The 18237-nt window shown below is 42.6% G+C and overlaps 1 protein-coding gene across 1 annotated transcript in view; it reads right to left on the reverse strand.

The window, feature by feature from the left end:
* eif3eb (eukaryotic translation initiation factor 3, subunit E, b) overlaps positions 1–18237 on the reverse strand; it is a 150674-nt gene that overhangs the window by 96122 nt on the left and 36315 nt on the right. Inside the window, exons 4-7 of the mRNA XM_078397625.1 lie at positions 13178–13220; positions 12287–12391; positions 2890–3015; positions 2620–2744 (exon numbers count right to left, since the gene is read on the reverse strand). Coding sequence (XP_078253751.1) covers positions 2620–2744; positions 2890–3015; positions 12287–12391; positions 13178–13220 — 399 coding nt within the window. The remainder of the gene's footprint in view (positions 1–2619; positions 2745–2889; positions 3016–12286; positions 12392–13177; positions 13221–18237) is intronic.

The raw sequence follows: 18237 nt of genomic DNA on the forward strand, positions 1-18237 counted from the left end.
TCACTGCCTGCTGTACCTGCATGTTTACTTTCAGGTCTCGTTGCACTTCCCTTTTTCCTAATCACCATTGAGATAATAATCTGCCTCCTTGTTCTTGCCGCCAAAGTGGAAAACCTCACGTTTATCTACATTATACTGCATCTGCCATGCATCTGCCTACTCACTAAACCTGTCCATATCACCCTGCTACCTCCTAGCATCCTCTTCACAATTCACACTGCCACCCAGCTTTGTGCCATCTGCAAATTTGCCAGTGTTACTTTTAATTCCATCATCTAAATTATTAATATATATTGTAAATAGTGGCGGCCCCAGCACTAACCTCCTGTGTGGGACCTTATCAAAGGCTTTCTGAAAGCCCAGATACACTACATCCACTGGCTCTCCTTCATCCATTTTACTCGTCACATCCTCAAAAAATTCAAGAAGATTAGTCAAGCAGGATTTCCCCTTCATAAATCCACGCTGAATTGGACCAATCCCTTTACTGCTATGCAAATGCGCCGTTATTACTTCTATAATAATTGACTCCAGCATCTTCCCCACCACCGATGTCAGGCTAACTGGTATATAATTCCCCGTTTTCTCTCTCGCTCCTTTCTTGAAAAGTGGGATAACATTAGTTACCCTCCAATCCATAGGAACTGATCCTGAATCTATAGAACATTGGAAAATGATCACCAATGCGTCCACTATTTCTAGAGCCACCTCCTTGAGGACCCTGGGATGCAGACCATCAGGCCATGGGGATTTATCAGCCTTCAATCCCATCAGTCTACCCAACACTATTTCTCGCCTAATGCAAATTTCTTTCAGTTCCTCCGTCTCCCTTGTTCCTGTCTCCCTTAATCCTCTGTCCTCTAGTACATCTGGGAGACTGTGTCTTAGTGAAAACAGAACCAAAGTACCTGTTCAACTCTTCTTCCATTTCCTTGTTCCCCATAGTAATCTCACCTGTTTCTGCCTTCAAGGGACCCACATTTGTCTTTACTAATCTTTTTCTCTTAACATACCTAAATAAGCTTTTACTATCCTTCTTTATATTCTTGGCCAGCTTACCCTCATACTTCATCTTTCCACCCCATATTGCCCTTTTTGTTACCTTCTGTTGTCCTTTGAAAGTTTCCCAATCCTCTGGCTTCCCGCTACTCTTTGCTGTTGCACACCTTTTCTTTTAGTTTTATTCTATCCCTAACTTCCCTTGTCAGCCACAGTTGCCTGTTAGTCCTCCTAGAATCTTTCTTCCTGTTTGGAATGAAATGATCCTGCATCTTCTGGATTATGCCCAGAAATTCCTGCCTTTGCTGTTCTACCATCATTCCTGCTAGGATCCTTTTCCAGTCGACCTTGGCCAGCTCCTCCCTCATACCTTCATGGTCTCCTTTATTCAACTGCAACACTGACACTTCTGATTTAACCTTCTCCCTCTCAAATTGCAGATTAAAACATCATATTATGGTCGTTACCTCCTAGAGGTTCCTTTAATGAGGTCCCTTATTAAATCTGGTTCATTGGACAACACTAAATCCAGAATCGTCATCTCTCCGGTCGGCTCCAGTCCAAGCTGCTCTGAATCCATCTCGGAGGCACTCTCCAAACTCCCTTTCTTGGGGTCCAGAACATGCCTGATTTTCCCAGTCTACCTGATATTGAAATCTCCCATAACCACAGTGGCATTACTTTTGTTACATGCCAATTTTAACTCCTGCTGCAACTTGCACCCTATATCCAGGTTACAGTTTGGGGGCATGTAGATAACTCCCATTAGTGTCTTCTTACCTTCACAATTCCTCAATTCTATCCACAGCGACTCTACATTGTCAGTCCCTATGTCACCCCTTGCAAGGGACTGAATTTCATCCCTCACAAACAGAGCTACCCCACCTCCTCTGCCTACCTGCCTGTCCTTTCTATAGGACGTATAACCCTGATATTCAGTTCCCAGTCCAGAACCTCCTGCAGCCATGTCTCTGTGATCCCCACAATGTCATATCTACCAATCTCTGAGTGTCAAGCTCATCCACTTTACTTCTTATACTTTGCGCATTCATATATAATACTTTTAATCCATTAGTTACCTCGATTCGTATTTCACTTGGCCATACTCTCCTATCCCTTCGTGAGGTTTCTGTCCCATTAATTTTGGTTTCTTTCTTAACTTTTCCTACTCTCCCTTTAACTCCATCCTTGTCTTTCCAATTTGTCTCCCCCCCCCCCCCCCCCCCCACTATTTAGTTTGTACCCATATAACCCACTTCCTCTTCTAAGCATTAATTCACAAAGCAATTATCCAAATTGTGAATGTAATTCTAAACAAAAATTGTTACCACAGCTGACAGAATATATAGTGTTTTGTTAACCTCTTTACTTAGAACTGAAATACACTTGATTAAAAAAATAGCCATATGCTGGCTGGCTGGTTTGATCAATTTGATGTTCAGTCCCTACAAAAGAAAAATCATCAGGTTGCATTGAAAACAAAGAGTATTTTTATAATACACAAATGGAAATTGCTTAATATCATATCTAAAACCTGATTAAAGCCAGGTGACTGCCATCTTCCCATTCGTCTGACCTACTGTGTCCTATGTGAATGTGATCTGCATGTACACTACTCACTGTGGTTGATAGAGGAAAAGGTCAATGATATTGTCTCTGCCTTTGGGGTGGTTAAAGAATACGAACAGTGACCAGTGGATTAACCATGTCCTCTGTTGGAGAGATTGAAGAGGAGAACTGACCGACTGTGAGAAAGAAAAAGAAAAAGAAAACAAACATTTTTAGTCTGCATGTTGAACCTGGTGAGAACCTAATGTACCTGAAAGCACAGAATATCTCTGATGTTTAAAAAATCTTTTGTCATGGAATGAATACATAAAAAATGCTCACATTATTATCAATGGTTTCTTTAAGTCGCGTTAAGTCTTCCATTGCAGCCTCCCAATTTTGCATTAGTATCTCTGAAGCTAGTTTTCCCCAGAGTGAACTCAGAGCATTCCGATCAGTTGAAGGAACCTGAAAAAACATGAAGAAAACACATTATTCTGTTGGGATATTTCAACTATTTGAATTTTTTCCTTCGCATGTCGCTGGTGAGCCAAACCAATCATAAACATAGGTGGAGGTTGCTTAAACCTGGTATTATGGTCATCCCAATAATCTCTCTTTTACAGTGTACAATTATGTACAAATGAAGCATACAACTTAGCCCTTGCACAATAATACTTGTTAATACATCGGAAGGTGATGAATAGTTAAACAGCTTTGCCAGAACTGGTTTGCTACCATAAACTTCAATATGACAGCAATCTGGCAGCTTCAAAAACGAGTTATATTAAACAAATGGATTCCTTGATTGTTATCCAGTATTTGTTCTGCATTTTCTTTTCCAACTGATAATGCCTGGCCAACAATGAATTAGCAGTCGATTAGATCAAACAACTTGAAGACAGCAGAGTGATGCAACACAATGCTAGAGACTTGGGTTCAATCCTGATCTCAGACGCTGTCTGTACGGAGTTTGCACGTTTGCCCTATGGTTTTCTCCCACATCCCAAAAACATGCGAGTTGCTAGGTGAATTGCCCCTAGTGTGCAGCTGAAAGGTAGAAACCATGAAAAATTGATGATAATGTGGGGAGAATAGAAAATTATATAGGATTAATGTCACGGCGTGGTTGGTGTCTCGTGTGGACCACAAGTTACAGTCGTGGAATTAGGCCATTTGGCCCATTGAGCCTACTCCGCCATTCAATCATGGCTGATCTCTGCCTCCCAATCCCATTTTCCTGCCTTCTCCCCATAACCTGGTATTGGGGGTAGGGTGTGGACATGGATAGAGAATTGGTTGGCAGACAGGAAGCAAAGAGGAGTAAATGAGTCCTTTTCAGAAAGTGGCGAGTGGAGTGCCGCAATGCTCGGTGTTGGGGCCGCAACTGTTTACCATATATATTAATGATTTGGATGAAGGAATTAGAAGTAACACTAGCAAGTTTGCGGATGGCAGTGCACAAAGCTGCGTGGGCAGTGTGAACTGCGAAGAGAATGTTTGGAGGTTGCAGGGTCACCTGGACAGGTTGAGTGAGTGGGCAGATGCAGTATAATAAAGATAAGTGTGAGGTTATCCACTTTGGCGGCAAAAACAATGAGGCAGATTATTATCTCAATGGTGTCAGGTTAGGTAAGTGCAGGGAGACCTGGGTGTCCTTGTACACCAGTCATTGAAAGTTGGCATGCAGGTACAGCAGGCAGTGAAGAAAGCAAATGGCATGTTGGCCTTCATAACGAGAGTATTTCAGTGTAGGAGTAAAGAGGTTCTTCTGCAGTTGTATAGGGCCCTGGTAAAACCATTCAGAGTCCAGCAAAAGAGGACAAAGGGCTTAATTAGGAAAGGGAAAATAGATTATGAGGGAAAACTGGCAAGGAACATAAAAACTGACTGCAAAAGCTTTTATAGATATGTCAAGAGAAAACGATTAGTTAAGGCAAATGTAGGTCCCTTGCAGTCGGAAACAGGTGAATTGTCATAGGGAACAAGGAGATGGCAGACCAATTGAACAAATACTTTGGTTCTGTCTTCACTAAGGAAGACATAAACCGTCTGCCGGAAATAGCGGGGGACCGGGGGTCTAATGAGATGGAGGAACTGAGGGAAATCCAGGTTAGTCGGGAAGTGGTGTTAGGTAAATTAAATGGATTAAAGGGAGATAAATCCCCAGGGCCAGATAGGCTGCATCCCAGAGTGCTTAAGGAAGTAGCCTCAGAAATAGTGGATGCATTAGTGATAATTTTTCAAAACTCTTTAGATTCTGGAGTAGTTCCTGAGGACTGGAGGGTAGCTAATGTAACCCCACTTTTTAAAAAGGGAGGGAGAGAGAAAACATGGAATTATAGACCAGTTAGCCTAACATCGGTAGTGGGGAAAATGCTAGAGTCAGTTATTAAAGATGTGATAGCATCACATTTGGAAAGTGCTGAAATCATCGGACAAAGTCAGCATGGATTTACCAAAGGCAAATCATGTCTGACGAATCTTATAGAATTTTTCGAGGATGTAACTAGTAGAGTGGATAAGGGAGAACCAGTCGATGTGTTATATCTGGACTTTCCGAAGGCCTTCGACAAGGTCCCACATAGGAGATTGGTGTACTAACTTAAAGCACACGGTATTGAGGGTTCAGTGTTGAGGTGGATAGAAAATTGGTTGGCGGACAGGAAGCAAAGAGTAGGAATAAACGGGTCCTTTTTGGAATGGCAGGCAGTGACTAGTGGGGTACCGCAAGGCTCAGTGCTGGGACCCCAGTTATTTACAGTGTATATTAATGATTTGGACGAGGGAATTGAATGTAACATCTCTAAGTTTGCGGATGACACGAAGCTGGGTGGCAGTGTTAGCTGCGAGGAGGATGCTAGGAGGCTGCAGAGTGACTTGGATAGATTAGGCGAGTGGGCAAATACATGGCAGATGCAATATAATGTGGATAAATGTGAGGTTATCCACTTTGGCGGCAAGAACAGGAAAGCAGAGTATTACCTGAATGGTGACCGATTGGGAGAAGGGGAGATGTAACGTGACCTGGGTGTCATGGTGCACCAGTCATTGAAAGCAAGCATGTAGGTGCAGCAGGCAGTGAAGAAAGTGAATGGTATGTTGGCATTCATAGCAAGAGGATTTGAGTTTAGGAGCAGGGAGGTTCTGCTGCAGTTGTACAGGCCTTGGTGAGACCGCACCTGGAGTATTGTGTGCAGTTTTGGTCTCCTAACCTGAGGAAAGACGTTCTTGCCTTAGAGGGAGTACAGAGAAGGTTCACCAGATTGATCCCTGGGATGGCGGGACTTGCATATGAGGAAAGACTGGATAGACTGGGCTTGTACTCGCTAGAATTTAGAAGACTGAGGGGGGATCTTATAGAAACATATAAAATTCTTAAGGGGTTGGAGAGGATAGATGCGGGAAGATTGTTCCCGATGTTGGGGGAGTCCAGAACCAGGGGTCACAGCTTAAGGATAAGGGGGAAGTCTTTTAGGACCGAGATGAGAAAACATTTCTTCACACAGAGTGGTGAGTCTGTGGAATTCTCTGCCACAGAAGGTAGTTGAGGCCAGTTCATTGGCTATATTTAAGAGGGAGTTAGATGTGGCCCTTTTTGCTAAAGGGATCAGGGGGTATGGAGAGAAGGCAGGTACAGGCTACTGAGCTGAATGATCAGCCATGATCATATTGAATGGCGGTGCAGGCTCGAAGGGCCGAATGGCCTATTCCTGCACCTATTTTCTATGTTTCTATGTTTCTACCACATCTGGAGTTCCCCTAATTTGAGGAACGACATCCTTGTAATTGAGGCAGTGCAGCGTAGGTTCACGAGATTGAGCCCTGGGATGGCAGGACTGTCATATGAGGAAAGATTGAAAAGACTAGGCTTGTATTCACTGGAGTTTAGAAGGATGAGAGTGGATCTTATAGAGACCTATAAAATTATAAAAGGATTGGACAAGCTAGATGCAGAAAAAATGTTCCCAATGTTGGGCGAGTCCAGAACCAGGTGCCACAGTCTTAGAATAAAGGGGAGGCCATTTAAAACTGAGGTGAAAATGAACTTTTTCCACCCAGAGTTGTGAATTTGTGGAATTCTCTGCCACAGAGGGTAGTGGAGGCCAAATCACGGGATGGATTTAAGAGAGAGTTAGATAGAGCTCTCGGGGCTAGTGGAATCAAGGGATATGGGGAGAAGGCAGGACGGGTTATTGATTGTGGATGATCAGCCATGATCACAGTGAATGGCGGTGCTGGGGAGAAGGGCCGGATGGCTGCACCTATTTTCTATGTTAACCCTTGACACCTGTTCTAATCAAGAATTTGCCCATCTCTGCCTTAAAAATATCCACTGACTTGAGTTGGGAGGAATGGGTTTCCGTTCTGTGTGGCTTTATGATTAAACAAGCAGCCCAGAAAACACAACATAGGAGACAACCGACAATAGTTTCATAATTATTTCATATATAGAACACCATATATAGAGAAATTTTTAAAAAAGGCAAACATTCGTATGTTTGGTTTCTAAATTCAGGTGCCAAAATGCACGACCCGCATCAAAAAGCTAAGAACTGGAAATCAAATAATAACAGAAAAGGTCAGTTACTATCTGTAAAGAGAGAAAGAATGATTTATTTTCCAGTTCTGATGAAAGATCATTTGACCTGATAAGTAAAAGCATAACGAAGCTTCAATTTGCACAGATCCCAGGATGTTAGAAAGTTCAAAGGAAATGCGGTGATATGGAGACACAAGAAACTGCATATGCTGGTTTCTGGAGCAAAGCACAAAATATTGAAGGAACTTTGCGGCATCAAGCACAGAATCACAGATATTTTATCATGTCCTTCTGAGTATTCGGAAATCTCATCCTTAATAATGGACTCTAAAATCTTACCAATCACTTCAGTCAGGCTAACTGGCCTATAGTTTCTCTCTTTTGCATTGCTCCCTTCTTGAGCAGTGGAGTAACACCTGGAATTTTCCAGTCATCTGGGACGCTCCCGGCAAGCAGCGAGCGGGGACCCTCCCGGCAAGCAGGCCCGACTCGCCTGCCGCGGTCTCCGGCGGGACTGAGGATCTCGCCCGAAGGCTCAACGGTTGGCGGGATGAGAAGTTCATAAGTGATAGGAGCAAAATTAGGCCATTCGGCCCATCAAGTCTACACCATGCAATCATGGCTGATCTATCTTTCCCTTCTGACCCCATTCTCTTGCCTTCTCCCCATAACCCCTGATACCTATACTAATCAAGAATCTATCTATCTATCTCTGCCTTAAAATTATCCATTGACTTGACCTCCACAGACTTCTGTGGATCGGGAACCCGCCCGAAGGCACGGCAGACGGCGTGAATGGGAGGGAGTTGGTGAAGTCCGATGCAAAGAGCAAGGACTGGCAGGATGGTGAAGCAGGGTAATGCCTCCAGCTCCTTCAGATAAGCTGCAGGAGGTGCCCCGGGACACAAAGATGGCCGCGTGAGAGGAGAGAGGCGTCGGCTCGCGGAAACTGCTCCAGTACATTAAGCACGTGGGCCGACCGGAATTCGAATAATGGCGGCGCCAGCATGTGTAATATATGCAAAAAGAATTTTGCTGCACAGTTGCATACTTGACAAATAAAGCACTCCTGACTTCTGCGATTCTTGAAAGATCACTACTCGTGCTTCCACATTCTAGAAACCAACCTCTTTTAGAACCCTGATATGTAGTCCATCTGGACCGGGTGACTCAACTACCTTCAGCTTCCCAAGCACCTTCTCCTTTTTAATAGCAACTCCACCAGCTTCTGCCCCCGACTCTCTTGAATTTCTAGCATGTTGCTGGTGTCTTCTTCTATGAACACTGATGCAAAGTGGCAGATGGAGCTTAATTCGAGCAAATGTGAGGCGTTGGACTTTGGCAGGTAGAATGTAAGGGGAAAGTATACAGTTAATGGCAAGACCCCAAACCCCATTGATGTACAGAGGGATCTTGGGGTCCTGGTTCATAACTCCCTGAAGGCGGCAACACAAGTAGATAGAGTGGCAAGAAGGCCTATGGTATGCTTGCTTTCATCCGTCAGGGAATTAAGTAGGAGAGTCAGGAAGTCATATTGCAACTCTAGAGGACCTTGATTAGGCCATATTTGGAATATTATGTGCAATTCTGGTTAACCAAGGATGTGCAAGCTTTGGAGAAGGTGCAGAAGAAGTTTACCGGAATGATGCAAGGATTAGAGGGTATTGGCTATGAGCAGAGTTTAGATTGTTTTCTCTAGAGGAATTTCTCTGGAGGCTGAAGGGAGACCTGATGGAAGCATATTATGAGGGGCTTAGAGTAGGCAATCTGAACCTTTATTTCAGGGTGGAAATACCAAAGACTATAGGGTGTAGCTTTAAGGTGAGAGGGACATAGTTTACAGGAGATGTGCGAGGCGAGTTTGTTTATATTTTTAAACTACACAAGTGTGTGTGCCTAGAATGCGCTGCCAGGGTGGTGGTGGAGGCAGATACGATTGTAGCATTTAAGAGGCTTTTGGATAAGCATATGGATATTTAGGGAATGGAAGAATATGAATCACATGCAGGCAGAAGAGATTAGTTTAACTTGGCATTGTGTTTGGCACATACATTGTGGGTCGAAAGGGCTGTTCCTGTGCTGTACTGTTCTACATTCTATATCTGTGACAGGTTGGAGAGAAAATTAGACTGTGATGCATGCGTGTATGTGATGAACGTGAAATCTTGGAGAAGCTGATGAAGGCTTGTTAATTACAGATGATCTGCCCAGAGGAGTAGAGGAAGAAAAATATGTGGTGGAACCAAGATACAGCAAACTGCGGACACTGAAAATGTGAAATAATAGAAAATATGAAATAAAAGAAAATGCTGGAAACATTCAATTGGTCAGGAATACCCCTGAAGAGAGAAAATGAAGAGTGATATTACAGATTGATGACCATGTATCAGAATGAACCAGTTCTGATACAGACTACAAAGGCAGTTCTGAGACAAACTTAGCTTAGACCCATGTAGAGTCCCAGTGCTGGGTCTTTGAAAGTCTGGAAGGATTGAATGTCCATGTTGAAAATGAGCAAGATGAAACTAAGAAAATTGAAAGTGGTGGACGGTTGTCGTGGATCTAAACGACAAGGGACCATCTCAGAAAAGAAAGGATGGAATCAAGGTAGGAAGAAACACATCCTGTGCAACATAAGGATGAAATGACGAGTCTACCAGTTCAGTCCTGCACCTGGATCTCGAAGAAGAGGTTAAAATTAGCAGTGTATAAATGGGCAATCATAAAGCTGGAGATGGCAAACTGTGTTGTGCCTTCGAGTTGTTAAAATGAACAATGGGAGCTTTTTGTACAACATATTATTTTTCCCCATTGGATATCCTGACTCACAGCAATCATATAAAATTGATGCAAACCCAACTATTTATTTACAGCTGAACTCTTGCAATAACTGATGAACTGATAGTTGTTTGGGGGAATGTTTCAGCGGTTCTTGGCTCCTAGTATTTATTTGAGGCAATAGAAAGTAAATGACTAGCTGGCCTGCATCATTAATTTCACTCCGAGGAGAAAAAGGAATTGATTTCCAACTTAAACCTATGTGGTCTTAGCAAACAGTTCTTAATATTGCTTACAAAAGGTTGCTAGTATTCTTAGATTTCTCTGCCTAGAAAAGGCAGCTGATCATGAGTTGATCCACAAACCTAGACTGGAAATAACTTTCACCTCCTTAGAAATAAAATAAAAGCTTTCATTTCAACTTTTTATATTATAGAATCCTGATTCATTTCCAGGATTACATTACATAATGTGGCATTAACTTCAGCCCTAGAGAGGCACTGAAACATCTCAAATATCCTATCATGTATCAACACTTATGACTGTGAATCACTTTGGATGACTTATTGTTTGATAGTGAAAGCTATTACTGTTGGTAACAGTAGCATTGTTTTGACACCTGTGGATCACTTCCAGCATCTCCATCCTTCCTGTCAACTGTAACCATTGTACAACCATAAAGAATGCAATAGACACCAGAGTGGTTATGCAACTGATCCAGAGACCCAATGAATCAGACAAGTGATCTGGAGACACAAGTTCTCCACAGAAGCTGGGGAAGTTAAATTCAGCAAATGAAATAGTGTCCCTGAAACCATCAGGTGCACCATGACCGCACGGTCTACTATTTGCCACTATAGAAACTTACAACTAGCTTCACAGTACCACACAAACTCACCAGCATTTTCAAGATAAGGAACACAGGTGCATCACTACCACCACCTGCAAGTTTCCCCTCCAAGTCACACATCATGTTAACTTGTAAAATATCAAAGTCATAAGGCTGGAAGTGGTAGGAGCAGAATTAGCCCATTCGGCCCATCATCTCTATGCCATTCAATCATGGCTGATCTATCTCTCCCTCCTAACTCCATTCTCCTACCTTCTCCCCATTACCCCTGACACCCGTACTAATCAAGAACCTTTGCCTTAAAAATATCCATTAACGACCTCCACAGCCTTCTGTGGCGAAGAATTCCACAGATTTGCCACCCTCTGACTAAATACATTTTTCCTCATCTTCCTAAAGGAACACCCTTTACTTCTGAGGCTATGACCTCTAGTCCTAGACTCTCCCACTAGTGGAAACATCTTCTCCACATCCACTCTATCCAAGCCTTTCATATTCGGTAAGTTTCAATGAGGCCTCCCCCCTCATGCTAAACTCCAGCGAGTGCAGGCCCAGTGCCATCAAACACTCATCATATGTTAACCCACTCATTCCTGGGATCATTCTTTTAAACCTCCTCTGGACCCTCTCCAGAGCCAGTGCATCCTTTCTTAGATATGGTGCCTAAAATTGCTCGCAATATTTCAAATGCGGCCTGACCAGCACCTTATAGAGCCTCAACATTAATTCCCCGTTTTTGTATTCTAGCCCTCGTGAAATAAATGCTAGCATTGCGTTTGTCTTCCTCAATACTGACTTGACTTGCAAATTAACTTTTTGGGAATCCTGCACCAGAACTTCCAAGTTCCATTGCACCTGCGATTTTTGGATTCTCTCCCCATTTAGAAAATAGTCTACGGCTTTATTCCTACTACCAAAATGCATGACTCCACACTTTGCTACTTTATATTCCATCTGCCACTTCTCTGCCCACTCTCCCAACCTGTCCAAGTCCTCTGCAGAGTCCCTGCTTTCTCTACAGTCAATTTATTGCGACTGCTCTCAATCCTGAGAGTCACTTCGTCACACAGATTCAGGGCATCAGGTCAACAGCTTGCGACCAACTCCCCATGTACAATTCAGAATGATAAATGCTGTCTTTCCTACCAATACTACAGACACACGATTGATTAAAACTGCACACAAGCCATAATAACTGGTGCAAAAAAAAAAAATAGTACTATGCTCATCAGCTTGGAAATTAACAATAATATAAGCCTGGCTCGAGCCTCTTCTTGCCCCTAATAAATAGATATTCCCACAACTCCTTTCCAATTCATTATTTTTCCCATGTAATGTGCCATCCCCAAGTTTTAAATATCAGATGGGTAGGTTTGAAAACATTTTTCACAGATTATTCTATTACCATTTTTTGCCTGCCATTTCCAAGCTCCCTTCTAAACCTGTTGTAACTGGCCAAATCCAATGCTTTGAGCATGAGGAACATAGAAAATGCTTCTGCCACAGATCTACAAAAACTTGGACAGTATAGCAACAAACTTCACTCACCTCCAGGAAATGGTACTCACCAGAACTCGAAAAAAGTAGAGGTATTCTGCGGCACCGGAATAATTACCGCACTCGTACTGGAATTTAGCATATCGGTACAAGGTGTCTAAATATTCCTGACGAAACTACAAAAACAAAATATACAATACACAAAAGATGAGCTGAAGGAATGTAAGATCTTTTAAAATTTAGACACTACCTTCTTCATTGGGAAACAAACAAAATCCTGCACAATATAAATTAAGTTTGCAGTTTTGTTTTTTTAATTCCCTTCAACTTTTCTTCTTATGAAGTAATGCCATTACATCATTAACTTGATGTCTGAGTATATCCAAATTATTGATTTATTTTAACAACTAATGATGTCATCAGTTAAATAATCATTGACTGGCGGCACGGTAGCGCAGCGGTAGAGTTGCTGTTTTACAGCGAATGCAGCGCCGGAGACTCAGGTTCGATCCTGACTACGGGTGCTGCACTGTAAGGAGTTTGTACGTTCTCCCCGTGACCTGCGTGGCTTTTCTCCGAGATCTTCGGTTTCCTCCCACACTCCAAAGACGTACAGGTATGTAGGTTAATTGGCTGGGTAAATGTAAAAATTGTCCCTAGTGGGTGTAGGATAGTGTTAATGTACGGGGATCGCTGGGCGGCATGGACTTGGAGGGCCGAAAAGGCCTGTTTCCGGCTGTATATATATGGTATAATGATAATATGATTAAATGTGACGTCGCCCTTTCCTATCCAAACATTTGCAGAATCAATTGCATCTCAGGGCAAGTGTAATATTGGTCCTAATGCACTGCTTCAACTATTACTCATGATCACTGTCATTCATTTCTCAGCAGCTGAGTTGTAATATTATGCTATTGCTGGCTATAAATATTCATGATAATAAACACATTATCACTTACCCCGTGCTTTTCGGCTAAATAATCAAACAGCATTCGTCCATCCCTATTTGGAGAAAGAATAGTTTTATTGGAAACACATTTATTTTGCAATAATTCAAGACTGAAAGCCAAAGAAGAAATCATACCGTATGACATTTTAAGAATAAATGCTCTCTTTCTTGAAAAACCCCCGATTTATTTGAAATCAAGAACAATATCAACTTTTGGAAGTCTCCATCATCATCTTTTGGTGGATACATGTTGATGGAAGTTAGAGCAAGACAACTACCAACTCGTTGCATACATGTTCATACGTACAATCACAATAGGTCAAGATGGATTAAAAAGCTAAAAGTAATTTCAAATCATACTAAATCCTCACTAGGTTCTTACAACTCAAAACACAATAGCCCGGTTTTCATTAGTCAAGAGTGTTTTATTGTCATATGTCCCAGATGGAACAATGAAATTCTTACTTGCTGCAGAACAGAATATGTAAACATAGTACCCTGTGAACAATATAATAAATATAATAAATGAGAGAAAAAACAAGTTCAGTGTGCATACACACACGTACTCACAAGTACACACACATATATATATATATATATATATAGAAGGTATTTATTTCACAAAATGTTGGAGTAACTCAGCAGGTCAGGCAGCATCTCGTGAGAGAAGGAATGGGTGACGTTTCGGGTCGAGACCCTTCTTCAGACCGATGTCAGGGGGGCGGGACAAAGGAAGGATAAAGGTGGAGACAGGAAGATAGAGGGAGATCTGGGAAGGGGGAGGGGAAGAGAGGGACAGAGGAACTATCTAAAGTTGGAGAAGTCAATGTTCATACTGCTGGGCTACAAGCTGCCCAAGCGAAATATGAAGTGCTGTTCCTCCAATTTCCGGTGGGCCTCACCATGACAGAAAGGTCAGACTGGGAGTGGGAGGGGGAGTTGAAATGCTCAGCCACCGGGAGATCAGGTTGGTTAAGGCGGACTGAGCGAAGGTGTTGAGCGAAACGATCGCCGAGCCTGCGTTTTGTTTCGCCGATGTAAAGAAGTTGACATCTAGAGCAGCGGATACAATAGATGAGGTTGGAGGAAGTGCAGGTGAACCTCTGTCTCACCTGGAACGACTGTTTGGGTCCTTGGATGGAGTTGAGGGGGGGAGGTAACTTCTTTACATTATCCTGCTGAAAGAGGCCACTGCCACCAGGGAATACCATTGCCATGAAGGGGTGTACCTGGCCTACAACGTTGTTTAGGTAGTTGACACGTGTCAAATGGACGACCACATGAATGGCCGGACCCAGGGTTTCCCAGCCGAACATTGCCCAGAGCATCACACTCCCTCCACCGGCTTGTCGTCTTCCCATAGTGCAGCCTGATGCCATCACTTCCCCAGGTAAACGGCACACACCTACACGGCCATCCACGTGATCTAAAAGAAAACGGGGCGCATTGGTCCAGGCGACCTTCTTCCACTGCTCCAAAGTCCAGTTCCGACGCTCGCGTGCCCAATGTAAGCGCTTTCAACGGTGGACAGGGGTCATCATGGGCACTCTGACCAGTCTGCGGCTACACAGCCCCATACGCAGCAGGGTGCGATGAACACTTCATCATGCACAGTGCGATGCACTGTGTATTGCGACACATTTCTCCCGTGAGCACCAATAAAATCTTCTGTGACTTATGCCACAGTAGACTTTCTGTCGGTTCGGACCAGACGGGATAGCTTCGATGCCCCCACGCATCGATGAGGCTTGGGCGCCCAACACCCTGTCGCCAGTTTGTCCCTCCTCGGACCACTGTCGGTAGGTATTCACCACTGCTGACCGGGGGCACCTCACAAGCCTTTGCCGTTTCAGAGATGCTCTGACCCAGTCATCTGGTCATAACAATTTGGCCCTTGTCAGGTCTTTACTCCTGCCCATTTCTTTTGCATCCAACACATCAACAACAAGAACAGTCTGTTCACTTGCTGCCTAATATATCCCACCCCTTGACAGGTGCCATTGTAACAAGATAATCAATGTTACTCACTTCACCTGTCCGTGGTCATAATGTTTTGGCTCATTGGCTCATCAAAACATGTTTTGGCATATATATATACAGTGTAAGAAAATAACTGCAGATGCTGGTACAAATCGAAGGTATTTATTCACAGAATGCTGGAGTAACTCAGCAGGTCAGGCAGCACCTCAGGGGAGAAGGAATGGGTGACGTTTTGGGTCGCAACCCTTCTTCAGTCTGGGCATATCTATACATATACATACACACACACAAACACACACACACAAAAAAAACAATAGTAGTGCAATAGTGCGTTACTGCAGCACATTCAAGTTAACAATGAAAGTATGCTTTGGCTGGCAGTGTGATGAACTCCAGCCAGCTTATTTTGAAGGACTCACTCAATGTGTGCAATCATAAAGCATGCATGGCTGCAGATAAACAGGGTCCCATCACAATCAAGTGTGTACTGTTCTGAGGGGTGAATCACAAATTTTTGAGGCACAACTGCGCCAGGGATCTACAAGCCTGTCAACACGTTGCACTCCCAACCTCAGTGCACCTTTCACATTCTGCATTTCAAATTTGCCACAAAAAGGAAACAAAGACATCTGTTGGATGTCAAAAAAGTGGTGAGGTAACATTGGGGGAAAAAGAACAAGACTTCTAGATTTTTCTGCCATGTTCCCTCAAGGAGGCACAAACGGTCATATGTGTTTGGTTAAAAAAATTATGAAAACCTTCATAGACCATTTTCATTGTGACTTTTTGTATAGGCGAGTTCGGTAACTCACGTGCGCAAGGAATCATGAGATTTGTCAAAGGTCAAAGGCACGGTAGCGCAGCGGTAGAGTTGCTGCTTTACAGCGAATGCAACGCCGGAGACTCAGGTTCGATCCTGACTACGGGTGCTGCACTGTAAGGAGTTTGTACGTTCTCCCCGTGACCTGTGTGGGTTTTCTCCGAGATCTTCGGTTTCCTCCCACACTCCAAAGACGTACAGGTATGTAGGTTAATTGGCTGGGTAAATGTAAAAATTGTCCCTAGTGTAGGATAGTGTTAATGTACGGGGATCGCTGGGCGGCACGGACTTGGAGGGCCGAAAAGGCCTGTTTCCGGCTGTATATATATGATATGATATGATGATATGATATGATAAACAAAGAGCGTTGCTAGTGATCGTGAATGCTGCGCTGTATAAACTGTGTGTACATATTGGGCGGAACTGTGTAAAAATAACATTTTCGGTGTGAGTTTTCGGTCTAAGTAATAAGAGACGAGTTAACTTGATGTTTACGGTATATACCATACATTTTAATTTTGTTTACCTGAAACAAAGTCAATATCAATTTGTAGTTTTGAGATGCAACTCGACATAAGTACAATGCATCTGTGTGACTACATCTAAACATATACATGTAACTGAATGGCTAATGTACACTGAAACAATGGTTGATAAATGATTAACCGAAATGAAAGAAATTAAGAGTTGTATGAACTTCTGTACATTTACTAATTGAGATGTGTATTGTACTGAACTACGAGGAAATATGCCGAATGTGCTGAGAGAGTTATATGTTCTTTCACTTGAATATCTGCAAGAATGATGGAGTTGATTGTCTGAGAAGTAACCCCTGTATCCCACCCCCCCCCCAAAATGCTGGCAAGCAACCCTCGATCGCATGTACAACAACCATGACATGCCATCTCCTAAATATTCATCTAGCGTGTTTTTAATCAATTATTGGCAATTCCAAAGCACGATGATTTTCCCCAACATTTTATCTCTACCTGGTACATGAAGAATTATTAAAAACTACATAGCAGATATGCAAAACAAGATCCCGACATGCTTCCTGGAACTAATCCAGACACACATACAGTATGACTATTAGTAGTCATTGTGGCTTGAAAAACAAATTCTCTTAAAATTGTTTATGCAAATATAACTACACTGAGCCTTCACAAACTAAATGTATAGTTCAGTACTGTCATACTGTCAGAAAAAAATCCACCAGTTTGTATACTATGAATTAAACACAATAAATGAGCTCTGCATAGATACATGGTGATAACAAAACTGTTTTGCAAAATAAATACGATGCAAGAGATGTAAAGCTCTGATTGAGTTGAATTGTACATGTTGCAAACTCGGCAAGTTCTGGATTTCAGTTCATATCAAATCTGGTTGAACATAAAGTTGAACTTCTGATCAAAATGATCTGCAAGTGCAACAACATCTCATGTACACACCAATGGAGACAGTAAATTACATAATGCTGCACAGAGGGTGAAAATATCATCAATATGGAAACAAAAGGGATAGGTAAAGTGTTTCTCAGGATGTCAAACAACTTTAGACGACCTATGGCCCGTTCAACATGAATGCGGGCATTAGCAACCTTCTTGGTTTTGTGTACTGTTTCTCTGGTCATTTGCTGATAACCACTGCTGGGAGGGGGGAATCTCTAAATGGGCGTGGCGAAGCATCAAGTCTTCTTGAATGGGAAATCTTCTTATCCACCATTGTGCAATCCCTAGGATCAACTGTTCAAAAATCCACTCTTCCTAACAATGTGTGTATCAGATGATCATCGACCCCAAGGAAAAGCCAATAAAACCACCAAAATCGTCATAGTTTTGTACAAATGAACCATAAATACACCTAGTTAATAGTTTTGAAAGCAGTATTTTCTTACCTCGAAGAAGCAAAACTGGAAAATACGTATGAAACGCAGGTCAAAACAATTATCGATGGTAATGTATGCACACAGTAACTCAGCTGGCGAGAATGTTTATCCCGAATGACCCATGACCTGGGCAAACTCACGCATGTGCAGATGTAATACATAACTCAGTTATTCTTTAAGTACAATTACACGTCTCTTATTCAAGTCTCTTGTGTCGACAGTAGCTTCAATAGACCGTAAAACCAATAGATGGCATCAACAGAGACAAATTTTCTCGCAATTTGCATTGACAAATGTTTCATTCTTTGACAGTGCTCACAAGTTTTGTTATCATATGCTTTTTAAGAAAAACACAACGTTTAAAGACCATGGACTTCTTTTG

This window comes from Rhinoraja longicauda, chromosome 4 (genome assembly GCF_053455715.1).
Source record: "Rhinoraja longicauda isolate Sanriku21f chromosome 4, sRhiLon1.1, whole genome shotgun sequence".
NCBI classification, from domain to species: domain Eukaryota; kingdom Metazoa; phylum Chordata; class Chondrichthyes; order Rajiformes; family Arhynchobatidae; genus Rhinoraja; species Rhinoraja longicauda.